General features: G+C 38.5%; 1 protein-coding gene across 1 annotated transcript; it reads left to right on the forward strand.

Annotated features, from left to right (window-relative positions):
- On the forward strand, positions 1-25,845 carry LOC109411286 (D-3-phosphoglycerate dehydrogenase). The gene is made up of 6 exons (XM_029855493.2): positions 1-704; positions 763-813; positions 12,195-12,349; positions 24,737-25,089; positions 25,169-25,387; positions 25,502-25,845. The coding sequence occupies exons 1-6, from the start codon at positions 621-623 to the stop codon at positions 25,636-25,638; spliced, it is 999 nt and encodes a 332-aa protein (XP_029711353.1). The 5' UTR covers positions 1-620; the 3' UTR covers positions 25,639-25,845.
- Positions 25,846-26,027: the final 182 nt, after the last annotated feature.

Raw genomic sequence — 26,027 nt, forward strand, 5'->3', positions numbered from 1 at the left:
GGCGAGAATTTGTAATAAACAACTTGGAAGCAGTAAACAGGAAAAGTGAGTTAGAATGCTGCGCACATGAATACCGCAGCAAATACGTATTAAGACTTGTAGCAGCAGAGTTTATTGATCAGACCAGAAGTTCACGTCTTCGCGACAGACCTAACCGTTCAATGTGATAGTGGTGCTGAGCAGTGCTGATCATTATTCCTACTACATATTATTACATGCATAGAGAGTGCAACAGTGCAGTGCAATCCTGTCTCTGGAGTATCGGGAGCACATGGGAGCGAGCGACAAGTGCGGTTTTGCTGCATCTACAAGTGTGACCGGTTTCAAGCATCGGCAGTGTGTTTACTGATGAGGCCAGTATAGAGTGACGACGAAGGGACGAATCCAGCCCACTACCTAGTTGTAATAGGCCAACGCATCTCCAATCTAGTTGATATATGTAGCTAGTGTATAGTGTCTGTTAGTCAAAGAGGCACTAGCAAGTGGTCAGTCTCAAATCGTCAGCGCAACAGGATAGTTGCTTATAGTGAACTTGGCGTGCATTGATCTCAATTGAAGTGACTTGGTAATAAAACTGCTGGTAGGCACTAGAGTAGTGAGGTAGCAACCAACGATACACAATGCCTCTGGAAATTAAAAGCGTGCTCGTGTGTGATGCAGTTGACAATTCGTGCGTTAAACTGTTACAAGATCATGGAATTAAAGTTAGTTGAACTCAATTAGCGCTGCGAATGGTGAGCTAATATTACGTGTTCGTTCTAGGTGGATTATAAACTGAAGTTATCTAAGGATCAACTAGTCAAAGAAGTTAAGGTAATATAAATACCTATGTAATTGTAGAGTAAAATGGCACAGTTAGACTACTGCAATACGATTTATTGCAGTATACAGTATCGGACATTAAAAATGCACCAAAGCCGTTTTCCGATACAAACTAGTCAATTTTAGATTGCCATATCTCAGTTATTTCTCTACCGATTGTTTTCATGTTTCTGTGACGAACTACAAAACACTTCAATTTTTAAAAACTATTGAAAAAGTTCGGGAACAACTACTGATACAAAAGTTACAGATAGGTTGAATTTTGACAATAAAAATGCACCAAGCCAAAAATATCTTCTTCTTCTTCTTCTTTATGGCTCTACGTCCCAACTGGGACTTGGCCTGCCTCGCTTCAACTTAGTGTTCTTTGAGCACTTCCACAGTTATTAATTGAAGGGCTTTCTTTGCCTGCCATTGCATGAAATTGTATATTGTGAGGCAAGTACAATGATACACTATGCCCAGGAAGTCGAGAAAATTTTCCCGACCGGAACGGGAATCGAACCCGCCGTCTCCGGATTGGCGATCCATAGCCTTAACCACTAGGCTAACTGGAGACCCAAGCCAAAAATATATATATATAGCAAAAATGCTGAAGTCAAATCATGTTGGAATCTTGGGCAAAATTATTCGTCATCACACAGGAAACATATTTGCCGAAGACACCATGATGATATGGCGTAACCATTTTTTGCTATAAGGTACCCCGGGGCAAGTGAGACCTACAGCTATATTTTTTTTATTTGTTAGTTTTAAGGCAAACATTCTTCATATAAAACATAGGTATCACACCAACGGATACATTGAATTCAAAAAATGTTATTGTTCTCACCATAACGAGACCATATATGTTATTGTTGTTCATATGTAATTTTCAATTCACTAAGTGAGATTAACGTACTGTACTACATTGGTCGTTTAAAAATAGAATAACAAATAAAGTAAAACTTTTTCGGTTTCGGGATAATATTTGGGGTGCTTGCAAATTATTTTAAGCGAAAAAGCTGTAATTTATTTTTATTTATTACCTTTTGTTAACTGCTCTCACTTGCGCTGGTGCATTTCAGCATCTGGGGCAAGTGAGACCTATAAGAGTAAACAAACACAATTTCATAGTTTGATCTCGCTTTCTTCAGCCTAAGTCGAAATTTACACAAAAGTGAAGTGAAATTCGGCGCCTTAAGTAATCAATCGTTGAATTATAATTAATTACTTCTATTCTCATTCTGATGATGAAACTATTGTTTAAAATGGTAAAGGTTTTGGTAGAACATATTTTTTCGAAATAATCTTTTTTTCATATTTTCGTTCAAGTAAATTCTATTATTTTTTCGTTTTTCGCTGCATAATTAGGTTCTGAATGTTAAGGAACCGGCCATAAAGTATGAACAATTTTGAAAACGAATTATTCGAAGTTCACGATTTGAAAATCTTTATTTATTGATCGTTAAATTATATAAGGGAAAACATAACATCTGTAAATCTTGAAAAATCTTTTGGCGAGACTTATCAACTACGTAATATTAAAAGTAAGTTTGGAAATCTGTCGGAATTCAACCTTAGGGCGCTTTTTGTATAAATAAAATCAGTTTGTTTTGGACCAGCTGCTAGAGTTGAATTATTTTTTTTTCTCAGTGATTCGTTATTATGTGTGTTACGTAATTTATGCACGATACCACAATTTTTTTCTAACATAAATCGCTAAACATATTTATTCGCATAGGATATGTATAATTTATGCTACCTTACATATATGCAGCAACAGTATTAAGCCATTTCTACAAAAAATCCGAATAGGTCCCACTTGCCCCGTGAGACGCTGTAAATGAAGATCTGCTCCACTTTTCATTTTGTGCATAATACACAGAATTTAAAAATTTTGAAACAGTTTTAATGTCCGGTAATAAGAAGAAATATACCAACAATATCTGTTAGAACCATTGGAATTATAAAATTATTTATGTTTAGAATTTTTTGGCTTGACAAAACCAAACTAGCATTTTTTTAGGTCCCACTTGCCCCGGGGTACCTTATAGTTTTTTGTCTTGGTGCATTTTTATTGTTAAAATTCAACCTATCTGTAGCTTTTGTATTAGTAGTTGTTCCCGAACTTTTTCAATAGTTTTAAAAAATTGAAGTGTTTTGTAGTTCGTCACAGAAAAATGAAAACAATCGGTAGAGAAATAACTGAGATATGGCAATCTACAGTTGACTAGTTTGTATGGGAAAACGGCTTTGGTGCATTTTTATTGTCCGATACTGTAGATCATAGTGATCGTCTATTTTTTTCAAGTTTTTGTAAAAATGTTTTTGCGCTTACCTGCGCTTGGTTCTTTTATTACGACAAGATGTTTTCAGTTCTATGAATTCGGTATACATGAATGCTATTTAAAACCTGTGCAATAACTAGTTACTTTAACAGACTGGTCTGGAATTAGCAGGATTCACTCTTCGGGAATTGCTTCAGTCACGTTGTTTCAGCGTATAGGATTAATGAATAACGTAATGTAATACTTTTCAATTTCAACTGACGTATTTTATATAACAATTTGTGTGTGGTTTTAATCGTTGGCGTAGCTAGGATTTTTCTGGAGGGGCCCAAGGGGGGGGCCTGACTTGAGATGACTTTTAAGCGGCATGGGCGCCTGATATATGAATATGCAAATCGGCATTGCAGTTTTGAGGAATCAAAATGACTGGTTTAGATTTGTTTCTCGTTTCGTTAACTACATATAAGAGTATGAACAATTCCTCCATGATTTTTTTCCATACCTTGCTGCAGTGATTCCATATCATGAATTCTTTCAGAGATTCCTTCAAGAATTTATCTTGGGATTCACCCACACATTTATAGACGAGTGCACCGATGAATTGATGAATTCATCGCGGTCCGAGAATTTTGACACTAGAGCGGGGCTTCAATTCTGATTGGAAATCGTTCAGTTCTGATTGAAAGCGGCCCCGCTCTAGTGTCAAAATTTTCGGACCGCGATGAACTCAGTTCATCGGTGCATCCGTCCATTCGGGGATTTGTCCTGGGAGTTCTTCATAGGTTACTCCAGTGATTGTTCACATGCTGTTTTCGAGAAATCCTTCAGGAATTTATACAGAGATCCTTTAAGGTATGGCTGCAGGTATTCCTTCAGAGATTTCTATACGGATTTCTCTATATATTTTTTCCAGAATTCCGCTAGATATTGCTCAAAAAGGTCCATCTGGAATTATTTGAAGTATTTCTGCAGGAATGTCTTCCAGAAATTCTTTCTGAAAAATTTACTAGAGATTGTTCATTTCAAAAAATATTCCAGAAATCCCTTTAAAAAATGTACAATAAACCTATAGGAGTCCATCCTATAGTATTCCTTCAATAATTCGTCCACAAATTACTGCAGACATGGATTTCTTCAGTTTTTTTTTTATCTAGGGATTCCTACAGAAATTCTTCCAGGAAATCGTTCGGAAATCTCTCCTGAGCTTCCCTAGGGAATTCCTCTTGGGATTGCTGCCGGGATTCATCAAGGGGTTTCTTCACAAATTCCTCCAAGAATACCTCCAGGGATTTATCCAGGAATTCCTTCTGTGATTCTTGCAGAAACAACTTCCAGGATTATTTTTAAAATGCCTTCAAAAACTCTTCTTGGGATTCCTTCAGGGATTCTTCCTGGAATTCTTTTAGAAACTTCTCCAAGAATCAATCCAAGACTGCTTCCAGGAACTGTTTTGAGATTCCTTTAACCCTCTAATACCCAAATTTTTGATTTTGATCTAAATATCATTTTTCGTCATCTAAAATCGATTCAAACGTGTTTTGGAAGATGATTCTTTTTAATTCTCGATTTCATGAATTTCAGTTTTTGATTTTTCTAATTTTTATTTTTGAACATCCCCACACTTTTATATTTTTCCTGGAAGCCTATTTAGGGCACGGATTTTTTGAGATGAAAACATTTTGAGATTTTATGATTATTGTTGAAATATTTTTATTTTTATTTTTTTTCATAGGAAATTTTATTTTCCGCGTAATTTTAAGGAAAATAATTTTAGAGTGTATTCGATTCCCTTAAACTATTGAACTAGGATAGAATGATTTGGGAAAAAATAAAATATGTTAATTGTTGCGATTCAGTACAAAATAAACAATGACTTCTAAAAAGTGGCTGAAACATATTTTTTTCAATGATTTAAAAAAAAATGTAAATACGCATTAAAATACACCAAAAACCATTTTAAGATATACAAAACAGATCCTAAATATCAGCCAAAAATATAAAAAAAAATTCCACGAAGCAAAAATTACAAAAACTCTCAAACTATACCCCGTCTAAAGGCGGGATTGGGTATTAGAGGGTTAAGAATTCATCTTGAAATTGCTTCCAAGATTCCTCCTGGGATTTTTTCAGGAGCTCTTTCAGGAATTCCTTCAGGAATTGCTACAGAGATTCCTCCAAGAGTTCCTATACGTACTCTTTTTAGGATTCCTTCAGGATTTCCTCAGGAATTTCAACGGTTTCTTCACAGTTTTGATTTCTTCAGTACTTCCTCGTGGGGTTTCTTCAGAATCTCCTCCTAGAATTGCATCAGAAGTTGATCCTTGAATTTCTTCAGGAATTCTTCATGGGATTCCTGGAACTTTTTCAGCGATTCGTCCAGAAATTCCTCTAGAAATTCCTCAAGAGATACCTCAAGGCAAGGTTGTGACCATTCATTTGCAAAGATTTACATTCATTTGCTATTATCTCAGTTCAGAAGCATGCTATCGAAAAACAATGTATGGATGAATTTAACCTTGTAGTTTTATCTGGAAGTTTGCCTAATAACACCCGAAAGTGTAGAATTAGCTTTAGTTAAAATACAGAGAAATGGAAACCAAAAAAAAAAGAATAACACCCGAGCAGGAATGAATAACTGACAAATAACTGCAGCATACCAAAGTCAGGTATCATACCAAGACAAGGTATTAGTTGGTTATCCATGTATTGAAAATAACTTATTTTGGTATTTTGTAGGTATTGGTAAAATACCTCAACGAGTTATTGATTTGGTGTTGAGGACTGCTTCAGGTATTATGCAATTATTGAAGAATCGCTATTTGTATGGAATAATCGTCGATTATTATTAAGGTATTGTCATACCTAATGTCATTTTTCACGTGTGCACAGAATATACACCAGTTATTATTTTAGGTATTTTACCTATTATGCAGGGCTACTTAATACCTTATTTAGGTTGTAAGTATTCGGTTTTCCATACCTGAGTTTGGTATTCTTCAGCTATTTTCTCCTGCTCGGGCACGCATACCAAAGTCGTAAGCGAGCTGTGAAGGCAACTTTCTACATTTACATTCACCGCGTGGAGAGTTGCCTTCACATCTCGCTCACGACTTTGGTATACGTTTGCGACCCCAATGTTATTCGGCAAACTTTCAGATAAAATTACAAGATTAAATTCATCCATATATTGTTTTTCGATAGCATGCTTCTGAACTGAGATAATAGCAAATGAATGTAAATCTTTGCAAATGAATGGTCACAACCTTGCCCCAAGGAATTCCTCCAGAGATTCCTCCAGGGATTCCTCCAAGAATTTCTCCAGGAATTCATTCAGGAATTCCACAAGGGGATCCTCCTGAAAGTGCACCATTGGTTCTACAAGAAAATTCTCTAGGAACTCCTTCAGGCACTTTTCTAGGGATTCCTCATGGAATTTAAACAGGGATTCCTCTAGAGATTTCTCAAGGAAATTCTCTAGAAATTCCTCCAGGGATTCCTACTGGTATGACTCCAGGAATTTCTCTAGGCATTCTTCCAAGAGTTCCTCCAGGAATTTCTGTAGGATTTCATTCAGGGGCTCCTCCAGGAATATCTTCAAGAATTCCACCAGGAATTACCCCAGGCATTCCTTCAGATATTCTTCCAGGAATTCCTCTAGGAATTCCTTCAGAAATTACTACAACAGTTTCTCCAGGAAATCATCTAGGGATTCCTTTAGAAATTTCTCCCGGAATTTATCCAAGAATTATTCCAAGAATTCCTTCAGGGATTCCTGCATTAATTCCTCTCGAGATTCCTCTAGGAATTCCCACAAGGATTTCTTCAGGAATCCTCCAGGAAATCCTTCAAGAAATCCTTCAGGGATTCCTTCAGAAAATCCCCCAGGAATTTATCCAGGATTTATTCCAGGTATACCTCAAGGCATTCCTCTATGATTTCATCCAGGAATTTATCCAAGATTTCCTCCTAGGATTCCGCCAGGATAATTTCTCCAGGCATTCCTCCCGAGATTCCTTCAGGGATTCCTCCAAGGGGTTTTCCTAGAATTTCCCAAGGAATTCTTCCAAGAGCTTCTTCAGAAATTTCTCTAAGAATTCCTCCAGGAATCCCTCAAGAGGTTTCTTCAGAAATTATTCCAGGGATTCCTCCCAGATTTCCTCTAGAGAATCCTCCAGGAATTCATCGAGGGATTCCTTCAGCATTTCTTCCATGGTTTGCTACAGAAATTCATCTAGGAATTCGTCTAGGGATTGCTCCAGGAATGCTACCAGAGGTCCTTTTCAGAGTTCCTCTAGAGATTCTACCTGGAATTCATTTAGGAATTTATCCAGGGATTGCTCTAGGCAGTCGACCAGAAATTTCTTCAAGGATTATTTCTTCTCCAAATTATTCCTTCAGAAATTCCTCCAGGGATTCCTCCAAGAACTCCTCTAGCAATTTCTCCAGGAATTCCTCCAGGTTTACTTTCAGAAATTCCTCCAGGGATTCTGCCAAGAACTTGTCAAGAAGTTCCTCCAGCGATTTCGCTAGGAGCTGCTTCAAAGATTTTCAAAGAATTTCTCTAGGAATTCCTCCTGAGATTTCATCATAAATTTCTCCTGAGATTCCACCATAAATTGCTTCAGAGCTTCCTTCAGGACTACCTCCATGAATTCTTCCAGGAGTTTCTCCAGAAATTTCTCTAAGGATTCCTCCAGGAATTCTTCAAGGGATTCCTCAGGCATTTTTCCAAGAATTCTCCCAGGAATTCTTCCAAAAATTTCTTCAAAAAATTCTCTAAAGATTCCTCCAGGAATTCCTCTAGAGGTTTTTTCAGAAACCTTTCCAGGGATTCCTCCTAGATTTTTTCTAAGGAATCCTCCAGGAATTCATCCACGGATTCCTTCAGGATTTCTTCCAGGGTTTGCTACAGGAATTCATCCAAGAATTTCTTCAGGGAGTACTCCAGGAATTTCTCCTGGAATTCCTCCTGGAATTCCTCCAGGGTTTCCTTCAGAAATTCCTCCAGAAATTCTATTAGGAATTTCTCTATGAATTTATCTAGGAATTCCTACAGTGATTTCTCTAGGGATTCATCTAGGGATTGCTTCGGAATTCTAGCAGAGGTCCCTCCCAGAATTCTTCTAGAGTTTCCACTATGAATAAATCCCAGAATTTATACAGGGATGCTCCAGGAATTCGTTCAGGAATTTCTCCAAGGATGCCTCCCGGAAATCCTCAAAATATTGTTTCAGAATTCCTCTAGCGATTTCTCCAGGAGCTCCTCCAGGTATACTTAACAGGAATTCCTCCAGGGATTCCGTCAAGAATTTGTCCAGAAGTCCCTCCAGGATTTCCCCCAGCGATTCCTCAAGGAGTTGCTTTAGGGATTGGAGAAATGCTAATGCTCGTCGAATATATTCTACGCAATTATAATAACAAGAGCCTACGATTGCAATTATCATAACTTTGTTATATCCACGTGGTGATCTAGGTCATCCAAACTATTGATGTGATGTTGCAACGGAAATTATTTCTGGCATTACTCAAAAAATTCCTCCGAAGATTCTTTAAAAGTTCTTTCATTACTCCAAAATTGATCTCTGGATTGCTACGAGAATTTCTCCAGGGATTTTTTAGGATATTTTTAAAGAAAATTCCACCAACAGTAACTTTAAAAATAAAATCCTTCAGAAATTCCCCCAAGATTTTCGTCAAGGATTCTCGTAGATTCCCTCCAGGAATTTCTCAAGAAATTGCTCGATAATTCTTCCGGGAATTTCTCCAAGAATTCTACCAAAAAAATCCTACAAGAATCCCTCCAGGAACTTCTCCAGGAATTACTTTAAGAATCCGACTTGGAATTTCTCCAAGAAATTCTCCAGATATTTCTCTAAAACTTCTGCCATGAATTTCTTAAAGAATCCCTCTAGGTATTCCTCCACAAGAATTTCTCCAGGAAGTCCTCCAAGACGTCTGCCAAGACATTCTCCAAGCATTGCATTCCTGCAGGAATTTCCACAAGAATTTCTCCAGGAGTTCCTCCAAGGATTCCTCAAGAAGTGCCACCACGAATCCCTTTAAAAAAATCCAGAAATTCCTCGAAGAATTCCCAAAGAAACTTTCAGGAAATCCTCCAGAGAATCTTTCAAAAATTTCGCAGAGATTTCTTTCAGGCATTTCTTCAGAAATTCCTCCATGAATTTACCAAGAAAATTTTCAAGGAATTCCTATAGAAATTACTTCAGGAGTTCCTCCTGGAACTTTTCAAGGAATTCTTCGAAGGAACTTTCAGGAATTTTCCCAGGAGTTTTCAAACATTTTTTTTTCAAGAATTCTTCCAGAAACTCCTCTATGAATACCACAGGGATCCCTCAGGAAACCTTCAATAAATACTCCTGGGATTACTTTAAGAAATCGTCCTCAGGAAATCCTCCAAAAATTTCTTAAGGAATTACGCCAAAAATTCCTCCAGGATTCAACCAAGAATTCATCCCTGGATTCCAGGAAGAATCCTTGGAATTTATCCCGGGATGTCTACATGATATCCTGCAGGGGTTCATCCCGGAATGGTATAGGGATTCCACAAATAATTCCTCCTAGGATTTCTCCAGCAATTCATCAGGGGATTCCTCCGGAAATTCCTGCAAGCGTTCCTCCCTGAATTTCTTCAAAGTTTTCTCCAGAAATTTCTCCAGTGATTCCCCTAGGAATTCCTCCAGGATATCCAGGATGTATTCCAGAAATTCATCCAGCGAATACTCCAGGAACTCCTTCAAGAATTACTCCAGGAAATACACTACGTATTCATCCTGCAATAATTCCTATTACAGAAATTCCTCTTGAAACTGTTCCTGGAAATAAATCAGGAATTCCTACAAGAAATATTCCAAATATTCCAGGAATTGCTCCGGGAAATACTTTGAGAATTCCTACCGGAATTTCTCCAAGAATTATTCTATGAGTTCTTAATCCAGAAATTATTTTCAGAAATTCACCAGGAAATTCTTTAAAACATCCTTCACAAATTACTACATGATTTCTTCCAGAAAAAACTCCAGGAAATCCTTCACGATTCCCTAAAGAAATTTCTTCAAGAAATTCTTGAAGAAATTCCTAGATGTATTCTTGCAGGAATTCTTAGGACACATTCCTGAAAGAATTCTTCAAGAAATTCCTGGAGAAATTCCTAGAGAGATTTTTGGTGGAATTCTTGGAGGAATTCCTGAAGAAATTTTTGAAAGGGAATTCTAGAAGGGATTGTTGGGAGATTGTTACTCCAGAAACTCCTTGAGGAATTACTCCATGAGTTCCTTAATAAATTCTTCTTGCAATTATACCAAAAAAAAAAATCCTCCAGAAATTGCCCAAGAAATTACTCCGAAAGTTCCTTCAGAAAGTCCTCCAGATATTTCTCTTATATCTTCAGGAATTCCATCAAGAATTTCTCAAGAAATTTCTCCAAAAATTCATCCAGGAATTCCACAAAGAATTCTTCCAGGAATTTCTCCAAGAAATCATCCAGGAATTCCTTTAATAGATCTACCTAGAATTCCTACAGGAATCCCTCCAGGAATTCCTCCAAAAAATCCTACTGAAATTTCCCCAAGAATTTTACCAGGGGTCTCTCAAAGACTTCTGCCAAGAATCCCTTTAATAATTTTGTCAAAAATACTTCCAGATATTCAAAAAATCCTTCTTGAATACATCCAAAAAATCCTCCAGAAATTCCTCAAGAAAATACTCCTAGGGCAACTATAGGGATTCCTCCGAGAATTTCTTCAGGATCTGCAGAATCGATACTTCTTCCAAGTATTCCTTTAAGAATTCCTCCAAGAATTTCTCCAGTACTTCTGTCAAAACATCCTACAAGAATCCCTCCAGGAATTTTTCGGGAAATCCTCCAAGAATTCCTCCAAGACGTGTCTTTCGAAATAAATTTTACGTACCGTCGTGCGGGGCTACTTTTGAAATGCGGGGCTACTTTGGACACTTTTGAATATGGATTTTTTTAATTCAAAATATGGTTCAAATCTGTTTGATGTCTTTGGGACTATTGTGAAACAATAGTTTTTGCTTCATTTGGTTGAAATTATTTTTCAAACAGACCGTTTATTGCTTGTCAGGACGCGAAAAAACATCGAATAAACCAATGAAATATACATAACGTATCAGAACATTTGGTCTGTAAGCATTGTTTATACAGTTCATAAATTTTAAAGGGTTGATCAATTCATTCAAAATGTATCAACGTAGCATATACAATCGAATATTTGTATCGGTATACATTGTAAAAGACCGTTTCACCTAAATAAAGGATTGATGGTCCCTTTTTTCAGGCTATCTATATAGCAATATCACGCTGCTCATAATACCAAAGGTAGCACAGAACCTTCTTAAAACGCATATTTTTATTGAAATTATGTAAGATACAGTATACTACAGTATTGGTACAAAGTGGTTTTCTAAATAACCCTAGAATTTGAAATGCAGTATTGTTATAGATAACAATGTCCAAAGTAGCCCCCATCCGGTTCTATATGACATGTGTCCGATTGGTGTATGAACAACTTTTTTGTTTATTGATGGATTCAGTTCAAATTTTGCATACAACCTACATACATACTCACAATTATTATGTCTAAAAATTTTGGAAATCCATTCACTACTCTGGGAGTTATAATGTCATAAAGTTGAAAAACCATGAAAAAATGTATAAAGAAGCCCTGCACGACGGTAAATAATATTTTTACGCACATTAAAATTCCTTCATTTTATTTATTTTGAAAATCGATAATAATATAAATAATAAATACAAATTCAATTATGCTCGTAGTGTATGACGGAGTTTATCAAGCTAGAGTGACATTGTAACATTGCAGGTTCTTTGAAAGCACAAATTAAATCCGTCATTTATCGATTAGAAATAATCTCACTTCTTGGAAAAAAATCATACTGAAGATCTAGAAGACAGTATCTTCCCGAAGCCGGATTAACGACGTAGCAATGTGCGGGGTGAAAGCTTCTGATTCCATTCCATCATCCCAGCCCGAGTGCCATTAATTCCAATATAGTTCACAGACCGGGCTGCATTTGTATTGATTGCTATTTGTTTTCCCGCAGGGCTATGACGCCGTCATCGTACGTTCCGATACAAAAATTACGGCGGAAATACTGGACGCCGGTTCCGGAAAGCTGAAAGCCGTTGGACGGGCTGGAGCTGGTGTGGATAATATTGACATTGTCGCCGCTACCAGAAATAATGTCGTCGTCCTGAAGTGAGTATTAATAGGCGCTTATAACGCGTTTGATGATAGTGAGTGGAGGAGGGAATTGCTCTGATATGGAAGTACATATATCAAAATGACATTGGCATTGACTACTTTAAATATGACAAAAATAACCGAAAACAGATAGAAAGATACAGGGGATAGACAAAATAATCGGGACAGACAAAATTTTCAGTTTAAAAAAAATTCTATTGGCTGTAAATTTTCAAAAAGTACATCAAAAATTCTCAAATTTCCGCCATTAAACAAAATGACTATAACAGTAAAAAAATTAGCTTAAATTCGATGAACAACCAGATCACACTGAACCAGAGCCATGTAGTTTCACATAGTAGGGTAGGTAATCAAATTTTGAACCAAATTGCGGCTTTCTGAAGCAGTGCAAATTTTAAGTGATTTTTTCTCCCACATTGAAATAATTAACTACGGCAAAATCGTATGTACATGAAAGCCACGGGTATAAGCTTTCTGTGAAATGGTAAAAAGTTTGTATTTGCACCGAATTTCATTGAAATATTCGATTTTTCATCAACAATGATTTTAATCTTAATTTGAACCATCGTAATCATAATTTGAACCAATTTTAATCTTAATTTGAACTACTGGCGGCAGCAGCTCGAGCAACTCACAAAACAGCCAATTCCATGCTAAACAATTAAAAATCACATGAATCTGCTAATTCTCATACCTATTTTTCATTAGGCAATGGAATCTCAACTCAGAATGTTCGAAATTCTTTAGGAATTTGGAAACTAAATTTGGAATTTTTCATCCCCCAAGAGTAAACAAAGCAACCACTAGCGCAATCTACAGGCCAACACTAGAAGCTCACCCCCGTTTACTAGTTCAAATTTAGATTACAAATGGTTCAAATTAAGATAACATTCTGCAGGTAAGAATCACTTAAATTTGATAACTTTATGACAAATAATGCGGAATATTATTCGGTTGGTCGATTCTACGATAAATAAGCTTTCATTTGACGTATTCACTTATTGCGTGTGGTGCAATGCATGAGCTGTATGGAAGCACCGAAAATGGGCTTTCTCTGGGGGGAAATAGGTGAAATCACAGTGATTTTTCAATTGCTTATTTTCGATGGCAAAAACGCTTTTTTCAATGCTTTTAAAGATTATGCTATCAGATTATATTACGGAAAACTGTTTAACATCTTTTTCGGGACAATATTTGCCCAAAAAATTCGTCATTTCAATTAATTTCAAAATAATTCAAATTAAGATTACATTTTGACTAGTTCAAAATTTGATTTCTTACCCTAGATGAAATAAGTACATATATTTGATGATATTATAGAGAAAATTAAAAATTTTGTTTTATCAGATACGAAATTTAGCGACCTGTGTAATTTTCTGCGGTTTGAAGGTAAAGGTTAGTAACCTAACCAAAATTGGATACTTTTTTTGATTAACTTTTCAGAAAACTAGCCTATTAGAGATCATGGAACGTTGAAACATAAATTGGTTAACGTCAAATGGACGAAAACGAGGTTTGAAATTGAAAAACACTTTCGCATTTTTTCCTACCGCATACTGTAGTTGGTGGTCGGCCAAACTCAGTCCTTTTAGCATTGGCGAACATGTTTCCGTGACTATGACTATGATGACTATTTGATTCGAAAAATGGTCGAAGTGTTTCGTCTGTTTGTCTGTGTTTCCGCTGTAAGTAGTTGTCAAGTAGTAGTCTATCAATGGTCCAAATTTGGGAAAGATCGGGCTATTCTGCATGAAGTTAGAAAGATTATAGTAAAAGACATAATTAGCCGATAGCCAGCTTTGAGCTGGTGTATCTCCAGATTTCATGAACCGAATGCAATGAAATTTTGAACAGTTATGACTTATATAATGAGCTTTCAAAAACGTTTGACATAACATAAAATTGTTATAGCGATTAAATTTATTATATATATTTGGTAAATTGGTATATTTTTAACATGCATCCCATAACTTTTTTTTAAATAAAAATATTGTCGGATATTTTGTTACTTTCTTTCAAAACATATTTATATTCAAGTCAATTAGAGGGAATTTAAGTGAACTATAATTACTATCTTGATATTTGAGGTGATGTTGATGTTTTTGCTAATTTGGTGTTTTATTAAAGAAAATGTAATCACTATAACTTTTTTCCGTGTTATCAGGTATCAGTAGGTCGGCTCCAGAGGCACGTTTTCCTCCATTTGGAAAATTTGTGCCATGGCCATGAACACGAGCACCTATTCATCATTTACCTGAGGGAGAAGGGAAGGAAAAAAGGATGGGACGGGGGAAAGAACAGGTAAGGGAATAGGATCGTCATACATGCATGAGCGTACCACAATGGGTTCACATAGCGTCCTGAAAAGAGCACTGAGATAACGCATAAAGCGTCAAGAGAGCCTATAGTTCTTTACCACAGCGGGTGAAGAACAACAGAACGTCACTTAATAAGTGTTCACCGAGTGGATACCGAAATAGCTGGCTCAGGGCCAATGAAGTCATGTAATGCTACAGTGCAAGCTAACTCATCAGCCAATTCATTCCCAGCAATGGAAAAATGGCCAGTTACCCATACAAGGTGAACAGCGTTTGCTGAATTCAGCTCCTCGATTTGAGTTCGACAAGCGATAACTATCTTCGACCTGTAGTTGCCGAAGCAAGTGCTTTAATTGCAGCCTGGCTATCTGAACAGAAGTATCTAACTATGCCCATTACGTGCTGCTGAAGTGCTGATTGCACTCCGCACATAAGAGCAAAGATTTCGGTCTGAAAAACGGTGAATAAGACTGATGCAGCCTTAGCTCACGAGAATGAACACCAGCACCTACTCGACCTTCGAGAAGGGAGTCGTCAGTGTAACATACGATGCCTCTTCTCTCCAGATATCGAGATGTCCACTCTTCCCGGGAAGGGAATTTCGTGGAAAATGTCCTATATGGAAAAATACAAGCAATTGTAAGATCCCTTGGAGCAAGGACAACTTTGTCCTAATTCATCAGAAGTGGAAACAACGAGGTGTGTGTTGAACTGCGGTTCACAGGAGTTTCCTCTAGTAAACCGAGTACCCAAGAAAGTGCTTCTTGTTTGAGATGAATGTGTAGTGGGGCAACGTCAAAGAGAACTTCGAGCGCCGCCGTGGGAGTTGAAGAGAACGTTCCAGACATCACCATTAAGGCGAAACTGGAAGCATTTCCTCACTTTTTGGTTTTTGATTTTTTATTAAATAACGAAGCAATATTTTCAAAATCGGTTTTCGTGCACATGTTGAGTATGGATCAAAATATCTTCTGATTTTTTTTGTAGTGGAAAATGTTTTTCGTTTTTGCAAAAACCATTTTTGAACAAAATTCCCCTAAAAAATGGTTTCTGCAAAAATGGAAAACATTTTCCACCTCAAAAAAATTCAGAAGATACCTTGATCCATACTCTACATGTGCACGAAAACCAATTTTGGAAATATTGCTTCGTTATTTAATAAAAAATCGACAACCGAAAAAATGAGAAAATGCTTCCAGTTTCGCCTTAAGTACATCCTTTGGAGATGGCCTAATTTTGATTGGATTGTTCTCACTTCGCCCTTTTGCCACCACACAAGACATTCATAGGCCAATATTGGACGAACAACAGTTGTGTAAATCCATTTGATATACTTGGGTTTTACACCCCATTTTACCAAAGGTTCGCCGGCATTGCCCGAAGGCCATACAAGCTTTCTTGATTCTGAACTCATTATGAGATGTCCAGGAAAACTTTGAATCAAGAATGACTGCATCATGCTTTACCTGTTCAGTGACATTGATTTCAGAATCAAAGAGACGCAAAGGTCGAACACCTTTACGGTTTCGCTTTTCCGTGAAAAGAATAATAGATGTTTTACTCGGATTTACCGTAAGGCCATATTAACGACACCAACCCTCAACCACCTGAAGAGCGTTTTGCATCAGGTCGAAAAGGATGCATGCACATACGGACTACCAACGTTAGGTGGGCAAAACCATAAGTAGGAAAACCACTATTATTGAGTTGCCTCATTAACGTATATGCTACGAGATTCCACAAAAGTGGTGATAAGACTCCCCCTTGGGGACATCTACAAACACTCAATTTCTCAATCGCCGCTTGACGCAATGTCGAGAAGAGATGTCGATTTTCGAGCGTTTGGTGAATCCAATTAGAAATCATTGGAGATATACCATGACCCCGTGCGGCTTCCAATATGGCATCGAAAGGCACGTTGTCAAATGCACCCTCGATATCTAAGAATACACCCGAGCAGGATTGCTTTTGAGCGAATGCCTTCTCGATATCGTAAACAACTTTGTGTGAAAGAGTCACAGTGGACTTTCCAAATTGGTAAGCATGTTGGTTCACATGAAGAGACACATTGGCCAGATGAACATCACGGATGTGATGATCGACATTCTAAGCATTTCAGAAGAAAAGATGTCAAACTGATAGGTCTGAAACTCTTTGCTTCTTCATACACTGTGGTGCATAATTGATCGGACAAACGCCGATTTTCATACAAAATGGTCAAGTTTGAGATGCTGTAACTATGGTTTGCTTTGATGGATTGAGCTCAATTTTTGACACGGAACTACAAATATGCTGAATTTTGTGTATACAAAGTATAAAATGTTTTCGTTCACAGGTCTGGGCGTGGCAAGGCGTTGAAAAAATTGCAAAAGTGATCGGACAGCGGCACGCATGTAAATCAAAGGGGTACCGCTGTCCGATCACTTTTGCAATTTTTTCAACGCCTTGCCACGCCCAGACCTGTGAACGAAAACATTTTATACTTTGTATACACAAAATTCAGCATATTTGTAGTTCCGTGTCAAAAATTGAGCTCAATCCATCAAAGCAAACCATAGTTACAGCATCTCAAACTTGGCCATTTTGTATGAAAATCGGCGTTTGTCCGATCAATTATGTACCACTGTGTACGACGCACGACCCACTTTCGGAATAAACTTTGCAGTAATATCCTGCCAGGATTTGGAAATATACCCTGAAGCAAAACTGCAAACAAGTAGTTTTTTTCAAAACATGTTTGAAATAATCAAATCCCTTCTGAAGCTAAATAGGATAAATCCCATCTGCCTCAGGAGATTTGAAAGGAGCAAAGCTATTTAGTGCCCATTCAATCGATTCTAAAGTTATGATACTCCGAGCCAAAGCTAAAGAATCATAACTACAAAAAATAAGGTTAATCTGAAGATGTAATGTCCACACATCTGGGGAAGTGTGTACGGAATAACATTCCACAACTTCCTCATCAGAGGAAGTGAAATCACCATTTGGCAAACGAAGTTCGTTCACTAGAAAATCTTTAGATTTTGCAAAAAATTTGTTTAACCGACTGGCTTCACTCAAACTAGAAACATTTGTACAAAGGTTTTTTTTTCAGCTGGATCGTTCAGCAGACCGAGGAGCTTTTTGGTAGGCCTTGCAAGCCGACCTGAAAGCCTCCGATCCAGCCGAACGTTGTCTGTTCCGACTCTTTCTATATTGTTTCCTGAGCTTCGCCAGATCAGAATTCCACCAAGGGGTTCCTCTTGTGGTCTTCACAAACCGCAGAAGGCAAGCTTCTTCAAAAGGTTCCATGATGAAGATTGTTGTAGTATTAACGGCATCATCTAAAACACTTGGAGTGTCAATGGGTGGTAAGTATCCATGAAATTTGGCTGCATGGCCAAATCGGTAACGCAAAGTTTGTGAAGTAACATTCACATGTTCAAAAAAGATATAGCGATGGTCAGATAAAGATTTTTCATGTGACACATGCCAATTGGTCTGCTCGTGACTAACTCTGCTAGAGCAAAGCGTTATGTCTAACACTTGCCTATGTTAAGGCTCAAATGAGAATCGCATATTATGCAAAACTGAAAAAGCACTTTTCTTCAGAATGACGCAAAAGCGAACAAAACCAGCGTGTCCGATTGTCATAATTGACTAAACAAACAATCGGACATTCTTATTTTCTTCGATTTGTGGATCATTTTGGGAAAAAGTGCTTTTTTAGTTCTGAAGCATTTGCCATTCTCAATTGAGCCTTAAGAAATCCATGATCTGTACTACTTAAATATTCCATCAAACTGGAGCCTCTCAAATTGATGTCTGAGCTGCCCCAGATTATATGGTGAGCATTAGCATCACTGCCAACAATCAGCGGAAGGGCTTTTGAAGTGCATTATGCAATGACTTACTTGAAAGCATCCGTAGGGGATGGTTCATCATGCGGTAAATAAACCAAACAATAAACGTATTTCCTGTTGAGGTTTCCAACAGACACATCGATTGTGATAGCACATACATTTCTAGTGGTTAGCTCAGAGATGAGTGTAGCAACGCTTGCGTTGTTGACAAGCACACGTGATCGAGGCATAGCATGCGAGTTTGCTATTTAATTTTTACTAAAAGTAGCAAACACCGGGTTCACAAGGTTTCCTAGATAGAAAATTTCCACACGAAAGTAAGGTTCTTGGACTAACGCCACTTGGGCTGTACCATTTTGCATAAGTCTGCAAAGATTGATTGTTGCTGTTCTTTTGTGCTGAAGATTGACCTGAGCTATCCTAACCGTAGCCACTACCTAAACTAGGCAAGATTAAAATCTTAACAATCACAGCACAAAAAAGAACAGCAACAATAAAGCCAGATTGGTATCGATTTGAATGCGCCAAAGGCGAGGATGCACAGAATACACTGTGTATAACGCATAAAGCGAAACCGTATATGTGAAAATTTAAACTAAAGGCATCTTCATAATCCCGCCCTTATTCAGCCTCAAGTATGAGATTGAAGATTGTCTCGGAGAAACGCAAGGTCCACCGCGCTATTGCTCCGGTTAGCGCAGTAAGGGCAAAATACTGTGGAGGGTGCCCTGGTACTCCACAGGCTCCGTTTGCGATTAGGTTTTTATAAGACTCACCTAACCATTCATTCCTAGGCACGGAAAGCATAAAACCGCATAACACCTTGAATTAGGGGTCACCTGATTAGTGGACTCTTACCACTGAAACAGGCGGTCCGTGTGCTATTTTTAGCCAGTTGAACCAACCGCTACCGACACTACACAGCTATCTAGGCTGATCGGGAAAAGAAGTTAATATTGATGATCATACTTACTTACTAGTTAATATTGATGATTATACATACTTATCATAACTTCATACGGGCCCAAAAAGCAGGCATCGAAAAGCGTACACAACATATTTATATTCATGTCAATTAGAGTGAATTTAAGTAAACCACGTAGACTTTTTGGGGGGAGGGGGGATCTGGCCAAAGTCTACGCTCCATACAAGTTTCGAAATTTTTGTATGGACAAAAGTCTACGAGGGGTGAAGGGGGGGGGGGGTCTGAGACTGAGAAATTTTGGTCTACGTGGTTTATGAACAGTCCCTTACTATCTTGAATTTTGAGGCGATGTTGATGTTTTGTTTGGTGTTTTATTAAAAAAATAATTATCATCACTATATTTTTTTTTCGTGTAATTTTTTTATGTTAAAGTCAACAGTTTTTCGAAGAGCATTATATAAGTCATAAACGCTTAAAATTTCATCATATTCGGTTAATTTAATTCGGAGATATAAAAGTCCAAACAATTCTATCGGATAATTATGCCTTTTAGTCTTTCTCGTTCACCAAAGTGAACTGAAAGGCTATATGTTCACTCAAAAAACGAATTTTCGATAGAAGGCTCCGATGGTCAAATCACATATACCAATCAACTCAGTTCGACGAATTCAGATGATGTCTGTGTGTATATGTATGTGTTGTGTACAGAAAAGGTCACTCACTTTTGAGGCACTTCCCACTGGCATTGGGATCGGACAAGGCGTTCCGGAATTATGACCATTTCAGTGATCCGGACCAGCACCGGTAGAACTGGTCGTATATAAAACTGAACCAAGTCTAATCATGCGACACATCAAACTGCGGCGCGGTTTTTGTAACCTTTAGCATGGTTGACGAATTTTGTGCGGAAATCAACACGGGAGACCAGAAATCCCACGATGTCGACCCTAAATTCAAGATGGCAGCCTAATATTCAACATGGCCGCTCAACATTCAAGATGGCGGCTGTTTAATGGAGTTTTAGCCCTAAAACCATGCAATATGAGTATATTTGATATGAGGAAACACTTTTCCGGAGTCCAAAAATGGCGACCAGAATATCCAAGATAGTGGCCTAAAATCCAAGATGGCGGCTCCAAATTCAAGATTGCGGCTGTTTAATGGACTTTTAGCCCTAAAACCATCAATATGGGTATGACGGAAAATGTCCGAACTCCAAAAATGGCGAACAGAATTTCGAAGATGGCGGCCTAAAATCCAAGCTGGCGGCTGTTTAACGGAGTTTTATGTCGAATTCGTTTTTGAACCTGGGTTGGAACTGGATCGGCGGAAAATGTGTAAACAAACAACGTCAAACAAACTTTAGTACAAGCGAAACCGAAGTCGGGTTGGGGTTGAAACTGTGATCTGATCCAGTTCCAACCCAGATTGGAACTGAATCAAAAACGAAAACGACATTAGTCTCTAAAAGCATGGAATATGTGTATATTTGGTTTGGGGAGGTTGTCTGGACTCTCGAACTGACGACCAAAATTTCTAAGATGGCGGCCTAAAATCCAAGATAGTGGCTCCAAATTCAAGATGGTGACTGTTTAGTGCAGTTTTAGGCTCCAAAACCATGCAATATGGGTATATTTAGTATGAGGAAGATGTCTGGAGTCCAAAAATGCGACCAGAATATCCAAGATGGCGGCCTAAAACCCGAGATGGCGGCTATTTAATGGAGTTTTAGGCCCTAAAACCCTGAGTAACGCGGATTCAACTCCTTACTATTTTCAAGCAAATTTTGGAACACGATCCATGTGTTAAATTGCTTTGAACAAATCTGTCATTCGTGCTTCTCTTTCCTCCGTCACAAAAGAGGAAAACCGTGTTCGAGCTTGAATCGGCACACATGACTTTCACAAAGTTTGTTTATATTCGACCATCAGACTGTTCGCGAATATAAAATTTGCCGGAATTCAGGTGTTTGCTACAACTACTAATCACATATTCCACCGCTTCAGTACCGTACGGTGTCGGTTCTATCGGATTCGATTTGTTTTGTTAGAATCTGTGGACGTGGATTGCAATGAGGTGAATCGGCCGTCGGATAGGTCGTTAGTGTTTTATTGTTTTACGTCTTTAATCGAAATGAGAGATGGAAAATTTTTGATCATATGTGAGGTACAGTCGACTGTACAGACTGCAGTCTGTTAAAAAATTGAAATTAAAATTGATTTTTTTTTTCAATTCCAATGTATTGTAATACTTCCTCATTGATTACACAGGTGGAACCGTGGGTTGAGCATAACCTCAATCTTCAATGTTTGGCTTCCGATTCTGGCTACGGCTGAGAGAGCATGTTGAGTCAGTCTGCGAGACCCACGTAAAACCATGCAATATGGATATATTTGGTATGGGGAAGATATTCGCCGTCCAAAAACGGCCACCAGAATATCCAAGATGGCGGCCTAACATCCAAAATGGCGGCTCAAAATTCAAGATTGCGGCTGTCAATGGTGTTTTAGGCTCTAAAATCATGCAATATCCGAAATATATCCGGAGTTTAAAAATAGCGACCAGAAAATCCAAGATGGCGGCTCCAAATTCAAGACGGCGGCTGCTTAATGGAGTTTCAGGCTGTAAAAGCATGCAATATATATTTGGTATGGGAAAGATGTTCGGTGTCCAAAATGGCGACCATAAATTCCAAGACGGCGGCCTATAATTCAAGATGGCCCATCAAAATTCAAGATGTTCAATAGTGTTTTAGGTTCTAAAACCATACAATATGGGTATACATATTAGATATGTTGAAGATATCTGGACTTCAAAAATGGCGACCAGAATATCCAAGAAGGCGGTCTGAAATCCAAGATGGCGGCTCCAAATTCGAGATAGCGGCTGTTTAATGGAATCTTAGGCTATAAAACCATGCAATATGGGTATATTTGGTATCCCAAACAACCAGTAATCGTATAAGATGTTGCATAAGATGATAAAGTGGAGGCCATATGCGTACATGCCTCCATTCAGGCGCATGTAAAATGTATGTATATCGCCTCCACTTTAACATCTTATTCAACATCTTATACGATATTTGGTTGACTGGGATGCGGAAGATGTCTGAAGTGCAAAAATGGCGACCAGAATATCCAAGATGGTGGACTTAAATCCAAAATGGCAGCTCAAAATTCAAGATATCGACTTTTTCTTATGCGTTTGAGGCTCAAACATCAAAATTTAGATTACCGATATGATTTCTGGTGTCATGAAATAGATTTCTGTTAAACGTATGAAAGTGCGATATTCATGAACATGTTGCTTGAGTTTTGTTGAAATAAGTTTTCCAAGGCACGAGATAGGCACCATCACCGTTAGGTGGATCAATTAGGATTTTTTAGAATAGTTCCATCCTACATGAAATGTCCGATTTTCCCTAAATGTGAGCCATTTAAAGACAACTAGTTGAACAACTTGCAGTAAAAATTTGAGAATATTTGATGCACTTTTCGAAAAGTTACAGCTCAATAGTAGACCATTTTTTGAAAAGCGAAAATTTTTCCTGTCCCGACCATTTTGTCTATCCTCCGTATCTAGACTCCTCTTATTAGCCTTATGTTTTGAAATAAAGCATACATTGTTCATTTATTTGAGGAACCACATGCTTTGTAGCTCACAGCCTATACATTTGTTAGTAATATACTTTTCAACATCTGTATCTATAATTTTACTCAAGATTTGATATTTATCGTTATAAAAAGAAAATCTATTCCAATTTAAACATAATTAACGTGAGATAAGGCTGACACAAATTTCGATTTTCGCTTATGTCTTATTTATTATTTATCATCCTTTCCCTTGGCGATTCAGCGAGCACTGTGACAAAGGAAAAAAACGAGATTTGTTCCGGACAAGTATTGAAATTTGAGCCAGCTTATTAATGCAATACATAGGGTCTTGTACCATTTGGGCAGGTGTACCTATTTTGGGCACTTGCCGCTATAACTAAGTCAATTTCAAACCAATTGATTTGAGTTTTTGTATAGAGTCAGATGCTGTAAAAATTCGGTGTGCATTTCGACGGCGGCGGGCCCAGCGTGCATCAGAGTGTATTGGGATTTCGTCCGGGTGCTGGTGTCGCGCGCTTTTGCTTCGGTGGTTTGATTCTTTTTCTATTTAGTTTTCTATTCGGTAGTGTGCATTTCGACGGCGGCGGGCCCAGCGTGCATCAGTGTGTGATGGGATTTCGTCCGGGTGCCGGTGTCGCGCGCTTTTGCTTCGGTCATTCGATTTTTCTTTTTCCCTATTCGGGAATGAGCATTTCGTTGTGTCGCGTCTTTTGTAGCAACACTGAACGATCACCTGACGTGGGTGATCGATTGTTTGCTTTCCGAGTGAAGCGAATAATAGCGTGTTAGATTGCATATTAAGCGACCACCTGATGCGGGTGGTCGATTGTTTGCTTTCCGCGTAAAGCAAACAATAGCGCGGCAACCAGCATGACACGAAGGTCATATTACTTATCAAAGTGAATCCAGACCCAACGATACCTTTCCTACTAACAAACACTCCTTCCTGCAGCGGTAAACGCGGGCCTTCACTTAACAAAGGTTGTTACTAATATTCCTTCCCTCTTCCAACCTGACTGCAAGGACGTGGCCGGCGCCGTTATTGTACCGTTAAAGAGAGTCTCTGAAGCGTGCACAGTGAGCATATTGACCACTCCCAGTCAATTATTCAGTTGATTCATTGTGCAACTGTCATTGATTCGGGTCAATCACGGAATAGCAACCATAGATGTGTGCAGTCAGTCTAAGCTAAGCTAAGCTAAGCTAAGAGTCAGATGCTGTAAAAATTCAAATCAATCCGTTTGAAATTGGCTTAGTTATAGCGGCAAGTGCCCAGCTTAGTTTTCTACATATGAGCGTCGGCTATGGGCTTCAGGATTGAATGCAACGCTTTATTCTTAAGGTGAAAAATCAAGCAATCCCATTGCAACTTTGCGTTACTAACTTTAGAGGCACAAATCTGACGAACGAAGCATCGAATCAAGTCACACTAGTTTATCCTGGATTTGCTCACTTGCAAAAGAGGCATCTTTTCCAAATCGAAAGCATTTGCTTACGAATTTTCAAGATTTTCAAGAACGCGAATACTTAGGATACCAAGTCGACCATTGAAACAGCCATATTTGTATTCTTTGATAATCCTTGATAACTCGCCATACATATCACAATCCAAGGACACCTGTCCACTAGTATGCCTGTAACCGGTTTTGACCATCATCATTCCCATCTATCGCACTGTGTAGCGCTCCCGGTGGAAATTCCATCTCGGCGTGCGAGCTGACGTGCTTCCTGATTGGAGCCCTGGCGCGGCCGTTTTGCCCAGCGGCAAGCAGCATGAAGGAGGGGCGCTGGGACCGCAAGTTGTACTCCGGCAGCGAACTGTACGGCAAGACGCTAGCAATCCTTGGATTGGGTCGGATCGGGCGCGAGGTCGGCATTCGTATGAATGCGTTCGGTATGCGGGTAATCGGGTTTGATCCGATTACGACGGCCGAGGAAGCCCGCGCGGCTGGCATCGAGAAAATGGAACTGGAGCAGATCTGGCCTCTGGCGGATTACATTACCGTGCACACACCGTTGATTCCGGCGACAAGAAGTGCGTATCTATTCTAAGCGATAATCTTGATATAGTTTTTGCATCACCGCCGCCCGTACAAACAAGACGATATTTTTAGATCTTATTTCGGCTGCCACTTTGGCGAAATGTAAGAAAGGGGTACGCGTTGTAAACGTGGCACGTGGCGGTATTATTGACGAGGCAGCTCTTTTTGACGCGCTGGAAAGTGGACAATGCGGCGGAGCGGCTCTCGATGTCTATCCGGAGGAGCCACCGAAATCGGAAGCTAGCAAAAAACTCATCAATCATTCGAAGGTCGTTGCAACGCCCCATCTAGGTATGTTAGAATTTCGTATATTCTGTTACTGGGCTGTCACGTTTGGCATTGATGGCTTTTTCTCCCTGTTCTGCATATTGTTATTTTTTTTTTGTTGTATCTTCCAATCAACAGGAGCTAGTACGTCAGAGGCTCAGGTGCGAGTAGCCGTTGAAGTGGCTGAGCAGTTCATCGCACTGACGGGGAAATCGACTGTTTACACCCAGTACGCCGGAGTCGTTAATCGAGAGGTTTTGAAGAATGTCTTTTGAATTGGATTATGAGTGACTATTTTTAGCGTAGATAATGCAATCATTGGATAAGAAGTGTTTGTTTTCCCTATTTTGCTTGATGGTGGATCCTATTAGTGTAGTATTAAATAAACATTATGGAGATTAATTGCACAAAAATGACAATTTCCTTCAATTAAATTCAATAATAAACAAATTCATATGAACTTTTCTTTGTTTCCATACTGATGCATTAAGTTTTTTGTTAATAGAAAACATGAGAAAGCTAATCTATGCTACACACATAAATATATTTGTTCATCATCACATTTAAGATACGGCATAATTAAGGGGGTTAGAAGTAAGTAACAAAAACTCACTTTCGAGTAAATGAGGTTTCAAGTTTTTAATAAATTGTCTCCGATTTATTG

The sequence above is a fragment of the Aedes albopictus genome, chromosome 2, assembly GCF_035046485.1.
Source record: "Aedes albopictus strain Foshan chromosome 2, AalbF5, whole genome shotgun sequence".
Lineage (NCBI taxonomy): Eukaryota > Metazoa > Arthropoda > Insecta > Diptera > Culicidae > Aedes > Aedes albopictus.

What these genes read in the sequence shown, in the direction of transcription:
- LOC109411286 (XM_029855493.2), top strand. Translation starts at nt 621, where the DNA reads ATGCCTCTGGAAATTAAAAGCGTGCTCGTGTGTGATGCAGTTGACAAT. An exon ending in AACTAGTCAAAGAAGTTAAG is followed by an intron (nt 814 to 12,194) that starts GTAATATAAATA and finishes GTTTTCCCGCAG; the next exon opens with GGCTATGACGCCGTCATCGT. An exon ending in CGTTGCAACGCCCCATCTAG is followed by an intron (nt 25,388 to 25,501) that starts GTATGTTAGAAT and finishes TCCAATCAACAG; the next exon opens with GAGCTAGTACGTCAGAGGCT.